The sequence below is a fragment of the Pinus tabuliformis genome, chromosome 4_2, assembly GCF_031772625.1.
Source record: "Pinus tabuliformis cultivar Carrire ecotype Pingquan chromosome 4_2, CPIR1, whole genome shotgun sequence".
In the NCBI taxonomy this organism is placed as follows: domain Eukaryota; kingdom Viridiplantae; phylum Streptophyta; class Pinopsida; order Pinales; family Pinaceae; genus Pinus; species Pinus tabuliformis.
The window spans coordinates 1,186,820,698-1,186,839,197 of NC_142304.1; the positions used below are offsets into that span (position 1 = coordinate 1,186,820,698).

Sequence of the window (18,500 nt, forward strand, 5' to 3'; positions counted from 1 at the left end):
TCATCTTCATCACTGTTCGATAGACCATCACTATCTTCATGGGTGTAGTAGCTTTTCTTATTTGCACTTTGTTTCTTGTTCCATCTAGCAGGTTCCTTTCCTTTATCCTTATAAGGACATTTTGCAGCATAATGACCTACTCTTCCACAAGCAAAGCATTTAAAAGGTAACTTACCTCTGAACCTTCCAGAACCCCCTTTGAAGATTTCTGACAAAATTTGATTCTTCTTCCTCTTCTTCTGGGACGTGGCTTGCTTCATAGTAACTTTCTTTACCTGATGCCTTGAAAGCAGCTTCCCTTCTGTCTGATGGACCTCCCTTTCTCATTTCATAAGCAGTTAGAATTCCATGTAGCTGAGACATAGTGAGAATTCGTAGATTTTCCTTTTCTTCTATTGCAGATACTTTAGATTCAAACTTGGGGGACAATGATCTTAGAACCTTTTCAACTACTATAGCCTCTTTTATTTCTTCACCCAAATTTTTCATACAATTAACAATCTCATCTACCCGAAGAAAATAGTTAGCCACACTTTCATCATTATACATCTTGAGAGTCTTATACTGAATCCTGAGAGTTTGAAGTTTAGCACGCTTTACCTGTTCATCTCCTTCATAGCTCGTGACAATTTTGTCCCATATCTCTTTTGCGGATTTGTAGTGCATTACCTTCATGAATTCCGTTTGGGATATACATCCCAATAGAGTACTGACTGCTTTCGCATTTGTTTCATACTTCTTTTTCTTCGCTGCATCTGTAGGAGTAGCTGAAGGAAAAGCGTAGCCTGTTTCTACAATGTCCCAAACTTCTGTACCAAGAGATTGAAGATAGGCAGTAACTCTTATCTTCCAATAATTGAAGTTTGTCCCATCAAAAACCGGTGGCCTGATTGATGCTTCTCTCTCGTAGTTGCTCATGATGAACGATCTACCTTCAAGCGATCAAGCTTCTCCGAATTTCAAATCACTTGTACTCCACCAATACCCATCTTATGTGATAACACAAGTGCAATCAGCATCTCCAAGAATCCTGTTATGCATTCAAAAACCAAGCACATACCAATCAAGTACCATTTTCTCCGGGAACAAGTACTTGAACAGAAGGTCAAGTTGGAGTATGTTCCTTCTAAAGAACAAGTTGCGGATATTCTCACCAAACCATTGCCCAGGGACACTTTTGAGTACCTCAGGCAAAAGTTGGGGGTTGTTGATGCATCATCTTATTGTTGAACCTTTTCTGATTGATGGTACAGGTTCAGGGGGAGCATATAATGCATTGTTGGCATTAGCTGCAATATGTCTCTATCTCTTTCATGGTGGATTATGGTTGCAGATCTGGGGGAGCATGAGCTTAGGGGGAGCATACCCCTTTGCCCTTGATGTCAAAGGGGGAGAATGAAGCTGAAGTTTGTGAGGTTGCCATCAAGGACAACACCTGTAACATATAGCCATTCCTGAACCATAATGCCAACATCATCTAATATGCAATTGTCAATGCTAACAGGTACAAAAAGGTTATAACCTTATAATAATTATATTTTTGATGACATTATGAAATTGAGGTTTTAGGCAGTGTTCCATGGGGACGCGTCCCCGAGGGTTGGGTGCGCGCACCCAATGCACCTGGGACGGGGGCACGTCTGGGGAAATGTTTCCCCACGTCCCCCTTTTGGGGAGACGCAGGGAGATGCGGGGGGGGGGGGGGGGGGGGACATTTCCCCAGTGTGGGGGACGTGACTCCCAAAAGGGGGACGCTTGGGTGCCCCCCCTCAAAATGGGCTATGCGTCCCTCCTTAAATTTGCTTGTAAACAATGATTTATGACAGGGAAAACCTAGTATTTGACCATATTTCCCTACTAATGCTATGCAATTCATGGTAACAGGTACAAAAAGGTTATAACCTTATAATAATTATATCTTTGATGACATTATGAAATTGAGGTTTTAGGCAGTGTTCCATGGGGACGCGTCCCCGAGGGTCGGGTGCGCGCACCCAATGCACCTGGGACGGGGGCACGTCTGGGGAAATGTTTCCCCACGTCCCCCTTTTGGGGAGACGCAGGGAGATGCGGGGGGGGGCATTTCCCCAGTGTGGGGGACATGACTCCCAAAAGGGGGATGCTTGGGTGCCCCCCCTCAAAATGGGCTATGCGTCCCCCCTTAAATTTGCTTTTAAACAATGATTTATGACAGGGAAATCCTAGTATTTGACCATATTTTCCTACTAATGCTATGCAATTCATGGTAATGTTAAATTCTCCTTTATTTTTCATTTTCATCATTTTATTTAAATTTTTAACATTACCATGAAATGACTCGGGATGTTTGAGAGTGGTTCCGACCTCATTGGATCTCATATGGAGAAAGTAGAATTTTAGATCTCACTCAAAATCCAGCAGACTTAACAATTTTTCAGGAATTCAGGCTTCGATGGATTGCAATGTTTCCATTGCATTTTGTCATGTACAAGGGGGTATGGAATTAGTATTTAATCAAGAGCACCAAGCCCTCTATGTATTTTAGAGTGACTTTTAGACTCATCAGTCCATTGTTTTTGAGTTTTAGCTATATCAATTTACTGTTCCAGACTTTAGATTTCAGTATCTATTATAGTCTATTTTTCTTAGTACTAATTAGATTCTAGAATGATGAATGATGAATTTAAATTTTAAATCAATTTAGAATCTATAATGATGAATTTAATTTTTAAATCAATGTAGATTCTAGAATGGTGAATAATGAATAATGAAAATGGATCAGAGTTCTTCATTATTGAATCTCGTGGTCTATGGATGAATCATGTATGTATTAGTAAGGATGATGAGTATGGATCAATGTATTTCATTATTTAATTCAAATATATATGTATTATTGTATTTATGCTTTCATGATAGAATATGAATTTGATATATGTGTATATATATATATATATATATTAAAAAGGAAAAAAAATTATATACATCCCCATGTCCCCCCGTCCCCCTAAAATTTGAGGGTACTCCCACACGTCCCCTTTGTGTGTCTCCCCACACCTGTGTCTCCCCGTCCCGGAGTCTTGGTGGAACATTGGTTTTAGGATTATGATGCAGTTTTAAAGAATGTCTGTTATGATAATAAGACTATTATCTCATGTTTCTGGGATTCTATTATTGCAGGTCCAAAATGCAGATGATAATGCTTATCCTGCTAATGTGGAACCAACTTTGGCGTTTATCCTACAAACCACTGGTGTTATGGTCCTCAATAATGAATTGGGCTTCACTGCTGAAAACATTAGAGCTCTTTGTGATGTTGGGAATTCAACCAAGAAAGGTTCCAATGCTGGCTATATTGGACAGAAAGGCATTGGATTTAAATCAGTATTTCGGGTGAGCATGGATGGATTTTATTGTATCATAATGACCAAACTAGCTAAAGACTTTTGATGTCTCATTTCTTTAACTTACTTGATGTACATGGTTGACAACTCAGCATTTCCATGACTTTGCATAATCCTCTACAATATATGCCAATGTGGAATTCATGTATACTTATTCTTTTTATTTTCACATTCTGAACTGTATTGAAAATATGAATATATACCATGGTTCTGACAAAACTGATAATATTTTTTACATTGAGTCATAGATGAGTGATACTTGAGTCATCTTGTTTTGTGCAGGTAACTGATTCACCAGAAATTCATTCAAGTGGTTTTCATATAAAGTTCGATATAACTGAGGGGGAACTTGGCTTCATTTTGCCAACCCCTGTACCTCCTCTATGCAATCTTGAATTATTTAGCAGAGATCTAGCCAGTGGAAATGAGAATTTAGACAGTCCTGTTTGGAATACATGCATAGTTCTTCCTTTTAAATGCTCACTAGTGGAAGGAACAGGAATGAGGTCATGGGCATCAAAATTTGCAGATTTTCATCCATCATTATTATTATTTCTTCACCGTCTTCGCTGTATCAAAGTTAGGGATAGTATGACAAACTCTTTGACCATAATGCGAAGAGAGGATATTGGTAATGGCCTCGTGAAGGTTTCACATGGTAAAGAAAGCACTACTTGGCTTGTGGCAAGTCATAATCTGGATGCTGGTACTATGCGGCCTGGCATACAAAGCACAGAAATAGCTATGGCCTTCACATTACGTCAGGACTCTAGTGGAGAATTTGTACCATATCTTGAACAGCAGCCAGTATTTGCATTCCTTCCATTGAGAGCATATGGTTTGAAATTTATTCTTCAAGGGGATTTCATACTACCATCATCCAGGGAGGAGGTTGATGGTGATAGTGCTTGGAACCAATGGCTACTTTCAGAGTTTCCGGGGTTGTTTGTCAATGCTGCAGAATCTTTCAGGTCACTTCCCTGCTATCAAAGCAATCCAGGAAAAGCTGTCTCACTTTATATGAGTTTTGTCCCACTTGTTGGAGAAGTATTAGGTTTTTTCTCTCCATTGCCACGGATGATTCTTTCCAAGTTACGGGTTTCTCCTTGCTTGCCTTTAGAGGGAAAGGATAAACGATGGGTTCTCCCATGCATGGTTTTACGAGGTTGGAATGATCAGATACGCACCCTTTTACCTGATGACTTACTAAGTAGTCATCTTGGTGTTGGTTATTTACACAGGGATGTATCTTTGTCAGATCCAATAGCAGCTGCTTTAGGCGTGCACACATTTGGGCCAAGAATCTTGATTGATTTGATGAAATCAGTATGCAATAGAGGGGATGATTTAAAGAACTTGGGCTCAAATTGGATAGGGTCCTGGCTTGTTACTCTTTATGAATGTTTGAACTGCCGACTGACGGGATATGAGTCCTGTTTTCAGGTAAACTCAGAATCTGATTTCCTTAATGATCTTGCTCAAATTCCTTTTATTCCACTGTCCGATGGATCATATACTTCAATTAGAGAAGATTCTATCTGGTTACCTTGTGAGGCCACTAGATCTGGAGTTGATGGTGCACATATTCTAAAAAACTTCCCAAAGTTATATTGTGAGTTAAGAACTGTACACCCTTCTCTCTTTTTCTCCCTGGCAGTTGGTGGTGATGTTGTGGTCAGAGCTGATTCAGATGTGATGGTATGCATGCTACGGCGTGCTGGCATTGGTCAGTTGTCAGCGCATGAAGTTGTGATGAAACACATTTTACAAGCTATGACAAATGTTGAATGCCTTACAAAAGATAAGTTAATTTTGGCTGAATATCTGGCATTTATCATGGTACATTTGCAGTCAAATTGCTCATTATGCCATTTGGAAAGGCCAAAAATGATTCAAGAACTACAGGTTAAAGCTGTAATCATAACAAATAATGGATACAGACGTGCTGGTTCTGAGCCACTTCACTTTAGCAGAGAATTTGGTAATCCGGTTGATATGAAAAAAGTTCTTGCTGGCACAAATGTTGTCTGGAATGAAATTGATAGTGTATATCTGCAATTTGCTTCTAATGAAGTGAGATCATTGAATATGTTACAGTGGCGTAAGTTTTTCACAGAACTTGGGGTCACTGATCTAATGCAGGTAGTTAATATTGAGAAGAAACTGGAAGATCAATCTTGTAGTATATGGAAAGACCTGGCATGGGAAGGGAATACAAATTCAGTAGGCTGGACTGTAAATGATTGGGAATCTCCTGAGTTGGTGGATATACTGACAGCCTTGTCAAGTTCAAGCACATATGTAGATCAATGTTCACATTTTCTTCAAGTTCTTGATAGTGTGTGGGATGACCTATATGGTGCCAAAAAGGCTACTTACTGCTGTGGCAGTCCTGGTGTGAAGGAAGGAAAGTGCACAGAGTCTTCATGTGTTTTAAAGATTCGTGAATATTGCTGGGTAAAATCAAGACTTGATGGGAAGCTTTATATTCCATCTAACCTATTCTTTGATTGTGATGAGGTCAGGTCTATCCTGGGTTCTAATGCTCCTTATGCAACTCCTCAGGTAAAGTTTTCCATTTCATTTTCAGTATCTTTTATTTCATTGCTCAGACACCATAGCCATTAAATTTTATAGTGGCTACCATAATGGAAAGCACAAAAGCCTTATATTACCGTTTAATTGCAAAACATACTGTCAAGAATGAAAATATTATTCATCAATAGGATCCATATGTATCACCTTGTTAGTTACTGTATTATGGGTGTTTAGCTGAGGATATATTTGTGGTGTAGGGAAGGTTGACCCTGCTTAATGGGGATGGGTACATACTACAGTCTGTGGATCTAGCAAGAATGTCTTCCTTATTTAGGTGTTCAAAGTCCTTTTGTAAATTATAGTTTCTAGAATTTAATCTGATACTAATGAGAAATCATATTATGATTGAGACACAAAGCAGGTTCATAGTAGAAAGTTTGTGGCAGACATTGGATTCAGGACGCAGGTTCTTGTTAAGGATGCCCTTAGTCTCCTTTCTGAGTGGAGCAAATCTGAGTGCATGTTCAAAGCAAGGTGAGGCTTCTCAGCTTTCCTGTTTTGCCCCTTCTTTAAAAACATACACAGATGGCACATAAATTACTTTACCAATACAGGAATAGCTAACAACTACTGTATTTATTAAACTTCAAATAAGATAATTCCTTGTTAGATTTGGATTATTCTAGACTATAAATTGCAATGTTGCTGTCTTTGCTATACACTTCATGTCTAATTATTGTTATTCTCTTTTTCTAAAAATTACCAACTGTAAAAAGAAACTTCAGAAATATAGAAGCTTGGAGAGAGCCTCTCTAGTGGACATTGGGGATTCATCCTCATGTTTCTATATGCATTTACATACTTTAATATCTATATCTGTGTTGTTTCTATCTTCCTTAGAGAGGAGATGCCTCAAGCACTGCCCATAGGCTATCTATAATTGATGTATGTTTGAGTTCCATTGACCTATATTTGGTCACTTGTGTACTTTAATAAATTTCATTGCCTTTATATTGGTGTCAAAGACCACGATTCTTCATTATCAAGGTTAATTGTAAATGCCTAAGATCATAGAATCATAAAACAGAACATGTGTCCTTTATAGGCACTCTGGACTTGGAGACAGAAGGGAAATGTCATCAGGAAAGGACAAGTGAAATTGAGATATGACAAAGGTGGCAACCATTGTCTACATGTGTTATCTCCTTGAGGAACTTCTCAAGCTCCTAATTGTAAAAATAAAGTAATGTTGTCTTTTGCACTCCTACTACCACCCATTTTGGCAGTTGTACTTTCCAGTCCAATTGACCTATTTTGGGCATCAATGGACATTGATATAATTTTATTTCATTTATCTCATAGAGCTTCTTAACAGCTGCTTCAATAATATGTAATGCATTACAAAGTTATATGTCTACAATAGCATGTGTATTTTTGAAATGAATAGTAATGTGGGGGACATGTGGATGATTAATGGGTTTGTGGGGAGTAGGGGTGGATTGTGTGGGTGGTGGGGTGTGTTTCTAGTGATCAGCCAATAATATCCGCACAGATACATGTAAACGACAAACTTCCACAACTCTAATCTGATCAACACATTAGGCTGTTGCAGAGCAATGCCATTTTTTGCGGGTCAAAATAACTTTGTGCTGCTGAGCACAAAAGAAATCTAACTCTAATATGGCCATAGTTAAAATATTATGTAAATCTTGCCAATATTTTATATTGGTCTCTTGAGGTGGTATACAATCAGTTCCACAAATCAGGGAGCAATTCCAGTCCAAACAACTATCAGACTATCAAGGTGGCTCATACATTCTCGAACCTCTATGACATAATTTTACACTGTCTTCTCTTTGAGGAGTTGGAGAGCCGTCTTCTCAAGGCCATAGGACAAATGGGTTTCCACCCAAACTACTAGACAATTGGTCACATCTTCACATTTTGAGCATGTAAAGTTTTGTAGATGTTCTATGCTAAGAGCAATTTCACTTTTCTCACAGCAATCATACAAGTAGATAAGCAAAATGCAGATAGAACATATAAGCAGATCTTACAGAAGACAAATCAGAAACAAGAAAAATGTATGTGTTCGTTTCGGCGGTCAACAGGATGCTTCAACCAGCAAAGTCTCCTTTGGTCAGCCAGCCCAGCATGTGTCACAACAACCCTCCAGGTAGCTCGTACTTTAGGATGAGAGAGGAAGATGTGAGTTGAGTTGTATTCAAATTCTCTCCAACTTTTCCTGTATATATATATCCATCAATGAGGGTGTGTGACACATCTGTTGGGCATGTGAGCCTACATTACAAAACTGGCTGACCTTGCACATATAATTTATTAAGAATAATAAATTCAAAATATAAGTTCTGCTCATCGGATTAAGACTATTTTTATATGGATTTTACACCTCTCAGAAAGAGGAATCCAACAAAAATATTAGCCTCTTAATCTGAGCATCAGAACATGGAGTTTGGACCTAGTTGTCCAATTTTAACACTCCCTCTCAACTAGGGAGAACTCCATCTATTAGTGCAATTAACATCGTGAGTCATCCCGCCGAAACTTGCTTTGCTGGCTTCTTTATTTCAGAACAGAAGTGGGTCAGTCACAAAGACATCATTCCCCGACTGACATAATCAGTCCAGAGGTCCCAGACCTCACAAATCTTGATCCCAGATCAAGTGGTTGGACCATGCCATCCTAGATAGAGAGTACGGCAATCTCTGATGCGTCCATCAGTCTTTGCTAATAGTCTCTAGCTTTTCCACACCTCATTGGCCAAATGAGAGGTACTTCCCATGAGCCCTGAACTCAATGGGTAGGATGCATACGGGGCACAGATTAAAAGAGTGGCGAACCAGCTCAATAATCACAAGGGTGGGGCAGAAGCATTATGAGTGCTTATAGCTCCGAGAAGCTATCCCCCAAAGCCCCCCAGAGCTCCCAGAGCTCATCGTCCAACAGGACCCACATCATAGGGTCTTTCCACGACACCAAGACTCTCACGGAAGGTTAGGAACTTGACCTTCCCCAGGGGCTTAGTGAGAATATCCGCGACCTGCTCATCAGTTCCTATATGATCGAGCCTTACGGCGCCTCGCTGTACCATATCCCGGATAAAGTGGTACCTGATATCAATATGCTTGGATCGGTCGTGGAACACAGGATTCTCAGTCATACGAATCCCACTCTGATTATCACAGAGTATTACAGTGGTATCTAGCACATGTTGGAACAACTCACTAAAGAGCTTCCTCAACCAAACTGCTTCACAACAGGCCATACTAGCAGCAAGGTATTCGGCCTCCGCGGTGCTCAAAGCCACCGACTTCTGCTTCCTGCTCACCCATGAGATCGAAGCAGAACCAAGATTGAAACAGCATCCAGATGTGCTCTTACGATCCACCACACTGCCAGCCCAATCGGCATCAGTATATCCCCGGAGTATCACACTCCCGGCAGTGTATCTCAGCCCATGGTTTATCGTGCCCCGAAGATATCTCAAAAGATTCTTGGCACCAACCCAGTGAAAATGATGAGGCTCAACCATCTGTTGACTCAAAGTATTCACTGCAAAACATATGTCCGGACGGGTGTTCACTAAGAACATCAAAACTCCTATGAGTTGACGATACTCAGTAGGATTGGCCAAGATAGGCCCTGCAGCGCTGCCACTCAACTTCTTAAAGTTGAGTTCCATTGGTGTCGACACGGACTTACAGTCCACCATCCCAAATCTTTCCAGAAGCTTCACAATATACTTTCCTTGAGAAAGGAAAATCTCTCCAGGTCTCTGCCAGACCTCGAGGCCTAGGAAATAGTGCATCAGTCCTAGGTCTTTCATCTCGAACTCAGCAGCAAGCTCCCTCTTACATTGATGAATGAGAGGGTCATCACCTGTCAGGAAGAGGTCGTCCACATACAGCACTAGAATGAGAGGCTTTCCTTCCTCAACCTTAAAGTAAAGGTTTGGATCAGCATTGCTTCGAGTGAAGCCCAGCTTCATCAAGTAACTATCCATCCTCTCATACCAAGCTCTGGGTGCTTGCTTTAACCCATAGAGGGCTTTCTTCAACCTGCAGACATAAGTGTCTCGATCTTGAACTTCAAATCCCAGAGGTTGTTCTACATACACCTCTTCCTTTATTGCACCATGCAGAAAAGCGGTCTTGACATCCATCTGATGAAGACTCCATCCTTGCGTAGCAGCAAGGGCTATGATGGATCGGATGGTGGTATATCGAGCCACAGGTGCAAATATATCATCATAGTCAATTCCTTCCTTTTGAGAGAAGCCACGGGCAACAAATCTTGCCTTAAACTTTTCAGCACTCCCATCAGATCCATGTTTAATCTTGTAGAGCCATTTAGCGGTGACAACAGATTTGTCCTTCGGTCTCGGGACCACATCCCAGACATCATTCTTCATAATAGCCTCATATTCTTCATGCATAGCATCCTTCCAGTCTTGATGCTTGATGGCTTCCTCAAAAGATCCAGGTTCAGATTGTATAATAGTACTCATGGCAGCTAGATACCCTTGGTATCTACACGGTTTCTTGCTTTCTCGGAATGTTCCCCTTGGGGCAGCATGACCCTCAGCATCTTCGAGGGTGTCCCTGAGCCATGATGGCCTCTTTCCTAGAGAAAGGGAAGGATCAATAGGGTCCATTGGCCCTTCAACATCAGGCATAGTCTCGTCCTGGGGTTCTTCCAGATTTCCAGGTTGGTCTTCATGGTTTTCTTCAGATCTAGGAAGATCTACTACTTTCTTCAGGGAAGCATCTTCGTCAAAAGTGACATCATGGCTTATCTCTACTTCCCTTTGACCAGGTACATAGACTCTATATGCCTTAGAAGTCTCACTGTAGCCCACAAACATTCCTTTCTTCCCAGTAGCATCCAGCTTACTTCTCTTTTCTTTCGGCACATGAAAATAGACAGGACATCCAAAAATTCTAAAATGTGAGACATCAGGTTTCTTACCAGAGAAAACCTCTTCGGGAGTTTTGGAGTCCAAAGCGGAATGAGGGCATCGGTTTTGAATGTACACAGCAGTATTTGCAGCTTCTCCCCACAGAAACTTTGGAAGACCCTGGTCACATAGCATGGCACGGGCAGCTTCCACAATAGTCCTATTCTTGCGTTCAGCAACACCATTCTGCTCAGGAGTATATGCAGTGGTAGTCTCCCTCTTAATGCCAGCTTCTCTGCAAAAGTCTTTGAACTCATTTGACTCATATTCAGTGCCATTGTCAGTCCTCAAAATCTTGATCTTCTTTCCGGTCATATTTTCCACCAAGGCTTTGAAGGTACGGAACCACATGAAAGCCTCATCCTTCTTCTTCAAGAAGTATATCCAGGTTTTGCGAGAGAAGTCATCAGTAAATGTCATATAGTAAGAACATCCCCCCAGGGAACATACCGGAAAGATCAGAATGGACCAGTTGCAATATCTCAGATGTCTTTGTGACACTTGAGGGGAAAGGTCCCCTTGTATGTTTTCCTTCAGCACAGCCCTTACATACACCTTTATGATTATTTCCAAAATCAGGCATCCCTGTCACCACCTTCCTTGCTTCGGGAAGAGCCTTGTAATGAAGGTGTCCAAATCTTCGGTGCCATAGTTCGGTTTGACGGATAGTATCACAAGTCATAGCTCCCAACGGACTCCCTCCAACCTGGTAGAGTGTACCAACTCTAAAACCAATTGAGATAGCTTCCTTGAAGCTCTTCTTCCAGATTGAGATCACAGATCTGAATATTGTGCATCATGGAAACTTATTTCATCAACACGATTCTGCAGAGATAGTTTGCCAAGATTTCTATCACTGTTGTTCATTGTGTTGGGGCTGCTACATGTATGCCACTGTATAATTGAAAACCTTTTCCTCACTGTGACTGCGAATGCACTATTGTGAGAGCACCGAGATATGTTTATCTACTTATATTCTGAGGCTACTGTCTCCCGAGTTGATGACTGTTCTTATAGCGAGGTGCAGTCAAACCCTTGGCCTCAGCTTCATGTGGAGATGACTACGGCTCCATATATAACTGCGGTTAACTACGTTTCCATATATAACTGCGGCTCACTGCGGCTTCATATATGACTGTGGCTCTTCATAGCTCCATTGCTTTTGACTGTGTATGCATTCTTCATTGACTGTGAGGGATCTCGACGGTGGTTTCATTACTGCGGCTGACTGTATCACTGCGGCTACCATGTTATGCGTGCGGCTCTACCTGCGGTTCTTCCGTGCTTGTTATCACTGCGGCTACATGCTATACCTTACAACATATTAGTGAAGCTAGAGACAAAGTCGTGACTATATTGGAGACGAAACCACGTATTTTAGTGTCAGGACTACTGCGTCAAGGGATCACATATGACTGAGCTGAGATCTGTTATGTTGAGACTATAATATGCCGAGGAAACCATATTCGAACAGAGATCCATACCAATACATTACGCATAGGAATCATACTGGAATACAAGATTAGTCTCACATCTAATTACAGAGAATTGGACGGAGATTCAATATAATACATCACATAGAATTAGTGTCAATATCATTGCAGAGAATTAGGGCATGACTGAGCGTTTTGTACCAATGCGAGAGAATTATATATAGGCCAGTAGTTGCTACGTGAGAAATCTTGAGGCAAAGCGAGGAGAATATAGACCATGTGAGCTCTTGTCCTGTAATGAATGCGAGCTAGAATTCTAAACCATCAAAGAGAAGAACTCGAACCCATCTGAAATCTCAGAACCATCCATTTCCTGCGTATACATAACTCCAGCGTATGACTGCCAGAACCTCCTCTGCGTTATATATGTGTGTCCAGCGTATACATAACTCCTTGTACAGCGTATACATAACTCCAGCTTTTGATTGCACAGCGTATGACTTCATGACTGCGTTCTCCGTTAGGGCATCATACTAGGCCGGCGTAATCTAGTGTTAATCTCCTTCGCTGTTTGCTCCAAAACGTCTCAGCGTATACATATAACCCTACGTATACATATAACTGTCCACGTGTTGCTGTTTGCTCCAACATACCAGCGTATATATATATATATATGTCAACCTGCGTATATATATATAACTGTCCACGCGTTGCTATCAAAACCCGACTGCTCAATGCGTATGTGAACTCTTGCACTGTTCTGTAGTTTTCTGTCTACGTGACAGTCACCAATCAGTCTACGTCTGCCGCAGATCTCTGTCCATGTGACAGATCACCAACGAACCCGCGCAATACACTCACTCCGCCGATTGCCAGGAACCGACAGCCTTATGGCGTGCGTAAAACCCCTGTGTGTTAATTCATGAACATCGATTGTTCACATAATCACGCGGTCATACCCCCACAGCTACTGCCGAACTCTGTTCATCAACCGAGACAAGCTTCTGTGCGTATAACCTCTGCGCTGTTACCTGCGTTGTGTTATACCCAGCCTGCTATCTACGTGCTCTGTTCACCGCTCACTGTCCCACCGAATCCCAAGCGAGAATTCTATACGACCACCGTATGAATAAGACGCATTAGAACTGCGCCATTTCTCTTCTGAGATCGAAGACCGAATGATCGATGATTGCTATAGATAGAGTTTGTCTTCACCTCAGCTCTGATACCATGTAAAGTTTTGTAGATGTTCTATGCTAAGAGCAATTTCACTTTTCTCACAGCAATCATACAAGTAGATAAGCAAAATGCAGATAGAACATATAAGCAGATCTTACAGAAGACAAATCAGAAACAAGAAAAATGTATGTGTTCGTTTCGGCGGTCAACAGGATGCTTCAACCAGCAAAGTCTCCTTTGGTCAGCCAGCCCAGCATGTGTCACAACAACCCTCCAGGTAGCTCGTACTTTAGGATGAGAGAGGAAGATGTGAGTTGAGTTGTATTCAAATTCTCTCCAACTTTTCCTGTATATATATATCCATCAATGAGGGTGTGTGACACATCTGTTGGGCATGTGAGCCTACATTACAAAACTGGCTGACCTTGCACATATAATTTATTAAGAATAATAAATTCAAAATATAAGTTCTGCTCATCGGATTAAGACTATTTTTATATGGATTTTACACCTCTCAGAAAGAGGAATCCAACAAAAATATTAGCCTCTTAATCTGAGCATCAGAACATGGAGTTTGGACCTAGTTGTCCAATTTTAACAGAGCAACTATTAAGGAGGCCCATTATTGCTCCTTGAAGATTTGTAGTTGCATTATAGACTTTTGGAAAGCATTTGACATACTATAGAGAAATGCTGCAGGGAGCGAACCTAGCCCCCTCACCCCAAAGCACGGTTTGCTCAGAAGTGCTAGGGGGGCGACCCCCCAAAATCTGCTCCCAAAGCATGCTTCGCTTGGAAGCGCTAGGGGAGCAACCCCAGGAGCGCGCTCCCGTTTGAGAGCGAATTTCAGGAGTGCACTCTCGATTCGCTAAGAAAAAATTCGCTCCCTCCCTAGTGCTTTCACGCGTGGTTAAGATTCTCAACCCTAGCAATGATGGCAATCAATGGTAATGTTAAATTCTTAAATTTTCTTTTATCTTTCATTTTCATCCTTTACTTCAATTTTTGACATTACCATGAAATGATTCATGATGTTTGAGAGTGGTTTCGACCTCATTGGATTTCATATGGAGAAACTAGTTTTTTAAACATCACTCAAAATCCAAAAGACTTAATGGTTTTCAGGGTTTCAAGATTTAGGGGATTGCAATGTTTCTAATTGCTTCTATCATGTTTCTTTGTGTAATTATGTGATAACTGCAGTAGAATTTATTTTAATGTTTGCTGAAGGGATTTCGTAAATAACTTATTGTGAAGAATAAGTAGGTGAAATAAATCAGTTGCTGCAGTAGAATTTCGAGTTAGAAATTTTCACAAACAACATTCAAGGACTCACATGGTTATATTGTGCGGCATGGCTTTGATACTGCTGGAGCAACAAAACTGTAGTTTGTTGACTTTAATTTAAAAATACACGAGGTATTTTGTAATAATAATTTATTATATATAAAAGTGTATAAGTGATGATTGAATGTTACAATGAGGGCCCACTTATATACCTAATCAGGGGCCCCTTCATGACTGGACATGTCTTTTCGACATGCCTTTCTAGTTTAACTAATGACTATTTAAAATATAACCGCTATTATTTATTATTTATTTGAATTTATTTATTTTTGTCTAAATAATTTTCATAACAAAAGTCAACCAATGTCCTGGGTGTTGGAGGTGCTCTAGGACATGTGTCATCAGATGTTGCTAGGAGGCCCAAGATTCTTAACACTTACCTATTTATGCCAATATGTTGATTTTGGGTAGCATCGGATGTGCACTAGCCTTGAAATTTGGTGGATGCTAAGGCACATGAGATCTCCAAGACTCAGAAATCATTTGGAGAAATTCCACCCGGATGAGGAGTTATTAAAATAATTAATATTTTTAATGGGTTCCCAAGTCTAAACATAGTAAAATAAAAATATTAATGGGTATTAATAAAGATAAGGGTGAGAAGCTTCTAAGAGACGAGGATCAAGTCTGTTTTAATCTTAGTCGTTGATTAGAGACTTAATGTCGGTCGGTGATTCATCAACATGAAAAATATAAGAGAAGACTTGAGGATCATTTGGAGATACACCGGGAGATACTCAGTATCTCAGTGAAAATCGATTTTCAAGAGAAGGAGATCGATTTCAGAGGGAGAGTTGCAGGGTGGAGGAAGAGGAGGGCATTGGTAGCAGTCAGTGACTGAGGAGGAGGTGACGCAGGGACATTGAGAGACAATGCAGAGGGAGACGTAGTCTAGGGGAGACGTAGCCCTCACGCAGGCTGACGTAGAGGGACGCAGAGCCACTCAGAGCCATGTTGAGGTGACACAGAAGTGGGAGAAGGGTCTCCAAAGTGTCAGAAAGTTTCCAGGGGAAAGTCTCAGGTGTTTTCTCTCAGTTTCTCTATAAAATCATTCCTTGTAAAAGCGATTGTTGCTGAAGATTAATAAAACCCTCATCTGCTGCACTGATTTTCCCACATTGGGTTTTTCCGGGGACAATTGTCCAAAAACAACTGTGTTGATGTGATTGGTTCTTGTGTATATATTTTAATATTTGCTGAAGGGATTTCGTAAATAACTTATTGTGAAGAATAAGTAGGTGAAATAAATCAGTTGCTGCAGTAGAATTTCAGATTAGAAATTTTCACATGGTATCATAGCAGAGATCCAACAACAGGAGAGAAGAATCGACTATGGGTCAAGAGCATAATGCAGAGGCATCAACTCAAAGGGAAAAATGCAGATTTCCAGAAGAAAGCACAAGGGACATGGATCACGATTATTCTATGTTAGCTTCCAGATTGGAAGAAGAAGTCGCTTGACTAGCAAGCTCTGCCTCTTCTGAGGTTTGGTATATAGATAGTGGAGCTTCTTGACATATGACAGGGATTCGAGAATGTTTTTCAGATTATCAGGAAGAAAGAATGATTTTTCAGATCACCATGGGAAATAAGGCAAAGTGTACCTCAGTAGGAAGAGGTACTATAGTCTTTCAAACCAAAGCAAGGGAGCGGCTTCAAGCAACCAATGTGCTGCATGTGCCAGGATTGGGGATGAAATTACTCTCTGTGTTTCAACTTCAAAACAAGGGGTATGACGTTTTCTTCATTAAGGAGAAAGTATATGTCAAACACTCGAGTTGGAAAAGGAAGGTCTAGATTGGAATCAAATGTAACAAGTTGTATAGATTACAGCTAGAATCACCAATGGCACTAATAGACAACAATGGAGATAAAGATTTGAGTGAGCTATGGCATAGGAGGATGGGACACTTACACCACGGGGCTCTGAGAATTCTTAGGAAAACAGTATCAGGAGTTCCAGAAGTAAATACCGAACGAGATGATATATGCAGAGGGTGTGCTCTGGAAAAGTATGCCAAAGAAACATTTCCAGAAGTAACAATAGAGGTAAGAGTGTTTTAGGATTGATACACTCAGACATCTGTGGACCGATGTCCACAAAAGCTCTTTGTGGGGCCGAATACTTCGTCACCTTCATTGATGACTATTCCAGGAAGACTTGGATCTACTTTCTGAAAACCAAGGATGAGGTTTTTGGTCGAATCAAAGAGTTCAAGGCTCTAGTGGAGAATCTGACAGGAAAGAAGATAAAGTGTTGCGCTCAAACAATGGTGGAGAGTATGTTGACAATGAATTCACCGATTTTTGCGCTAAGGAAGGCATCAGAAGAGAGTGGACAACTCCCTACAATTCAGAGGAGAATGGAGTAGCAGAAAGAAAAAAACAGGACTATTGTGGAAGCAGCTAGGGCAATGTTGTTGTTGGAAACACTGAGAGGGGGGGTGAATCAATGTTTCTTTTCAATTGTTATTTTTTTACTAGTTAAAACATTTATATGTAGAACACAATATGAACAACAAGAATAAATGCTTTTATTTTTGCAATAAAATAGATACAATATATATATATATATATATATATACATATATGATTCCAATTTGTTGCCAAGCACCAACTTGGACTTTTGTGAGGCTCCAACCTCCAGAGTACCAACTCTGTTTTGTCAAGGCACCAACCTTGGACTTAGGAGCACCAACTCCCAGAACACCGATCCTTCCAGTTCTGAAGCACCAACCTCAAGGGCTCCAACCCTTTTGCTGTCAAGGCACCAACCTTGGATATAGGAGCACCAACTCCAAGGACACCAATCCTTTCAACTACCGAGGCAGCAACCCTAAGGGCTCCAACCTCCAGAGTACCAACTCTGTTTTGTCAAGGCACCAACCTTGGACTTAGGAGCACCAACTCCCAGAACACCAATCCTTCCAGAGTTGAAGCACCAACCTTAAGGGCTCCAACCCTTTGCTGTCAAGGCACCAACCTTGGATATAGGAGCACCAACTCCAAGGACACCAATCCTTTCAACTATTGAGGCACCAACCCTAAGGGCTCCAACCCAATCTTGTCAACGCATGTTTGATAGTAATGTTTTGCTCCCAAAACTCTTCTTTACTGAATTCTGTCTGTTTACAGCTTCATTGTAGTCTCGATGCTACAACATCAATGGCAACCAGTCTTCATATGAAAAAGTCTTTACAACTCTTCATACTGTCCACACAGAGTCTGCAAAAGTTATCTCATGATGATATCAGCTAGCCAACATGATTTCTGATAATGTCTCCACACACCTTTAGTGAGTCTACTATTAGCTGCACTAAGCTCTGCACAAGAACCAACTCTCTGTTTCAAGCCTTTGTGTTCTACCAGTTGTAGAAAATGCTTCAGGCATGATTGCTTCTCACTGTTCTCTGAGTAATTTATCTCAGGTCTGAGTCTTTCACAGGGTAACACGATCAATGGAGTTGCTCGTCCTTCGAGTGCCTCCTGTCCTGCTGGACCTTCGTCTTCCTTCTGTCCTACTGGACCTTCAGCCCTTTTCTATTTTGCTGGACCTATGGCTTGACCAGTTAGCCAACAACAACAACATACAGACAATTCTCTGTTTTCTTATCTTTGATATGCCTGTCCTTTGGCTTCCCTTTT

At 40.9% G+C, this 18,500-nt stretch overlaps 1 protein-coding gene across 3 annotated transcripts in view; it reads left to right on the forward strand.

Moving 5' to 3' along the window:
- The window catches only part of LOC149173922 (protein NO VEIN-like), a 252,536-nt gene that overhangs the window by 217,961 nt on the left and 16,075 nt on the right, over positions 1–18,500 (forward strand). For all 3 annotated transcript variants that reach the window (XM_089424786.1, XM_089424785.1, XM_089424787.1), the window contains 3 exons: positions 3,157–3,369; positions 3,663–5,945; positions 6,340–6,452. In XM_089424786.1, the coding sequence (XP_089280912.1) occupies positions 3,157–3,369; positions 3,663–5,945; positions 6,340–6,452 (2,609 nt within the window). The remainder of the gene's footprint in view (positions 1–3,156; positions 3,370–3,662; positions 5,946–6,339; positions 6,453–18,500) is intronic.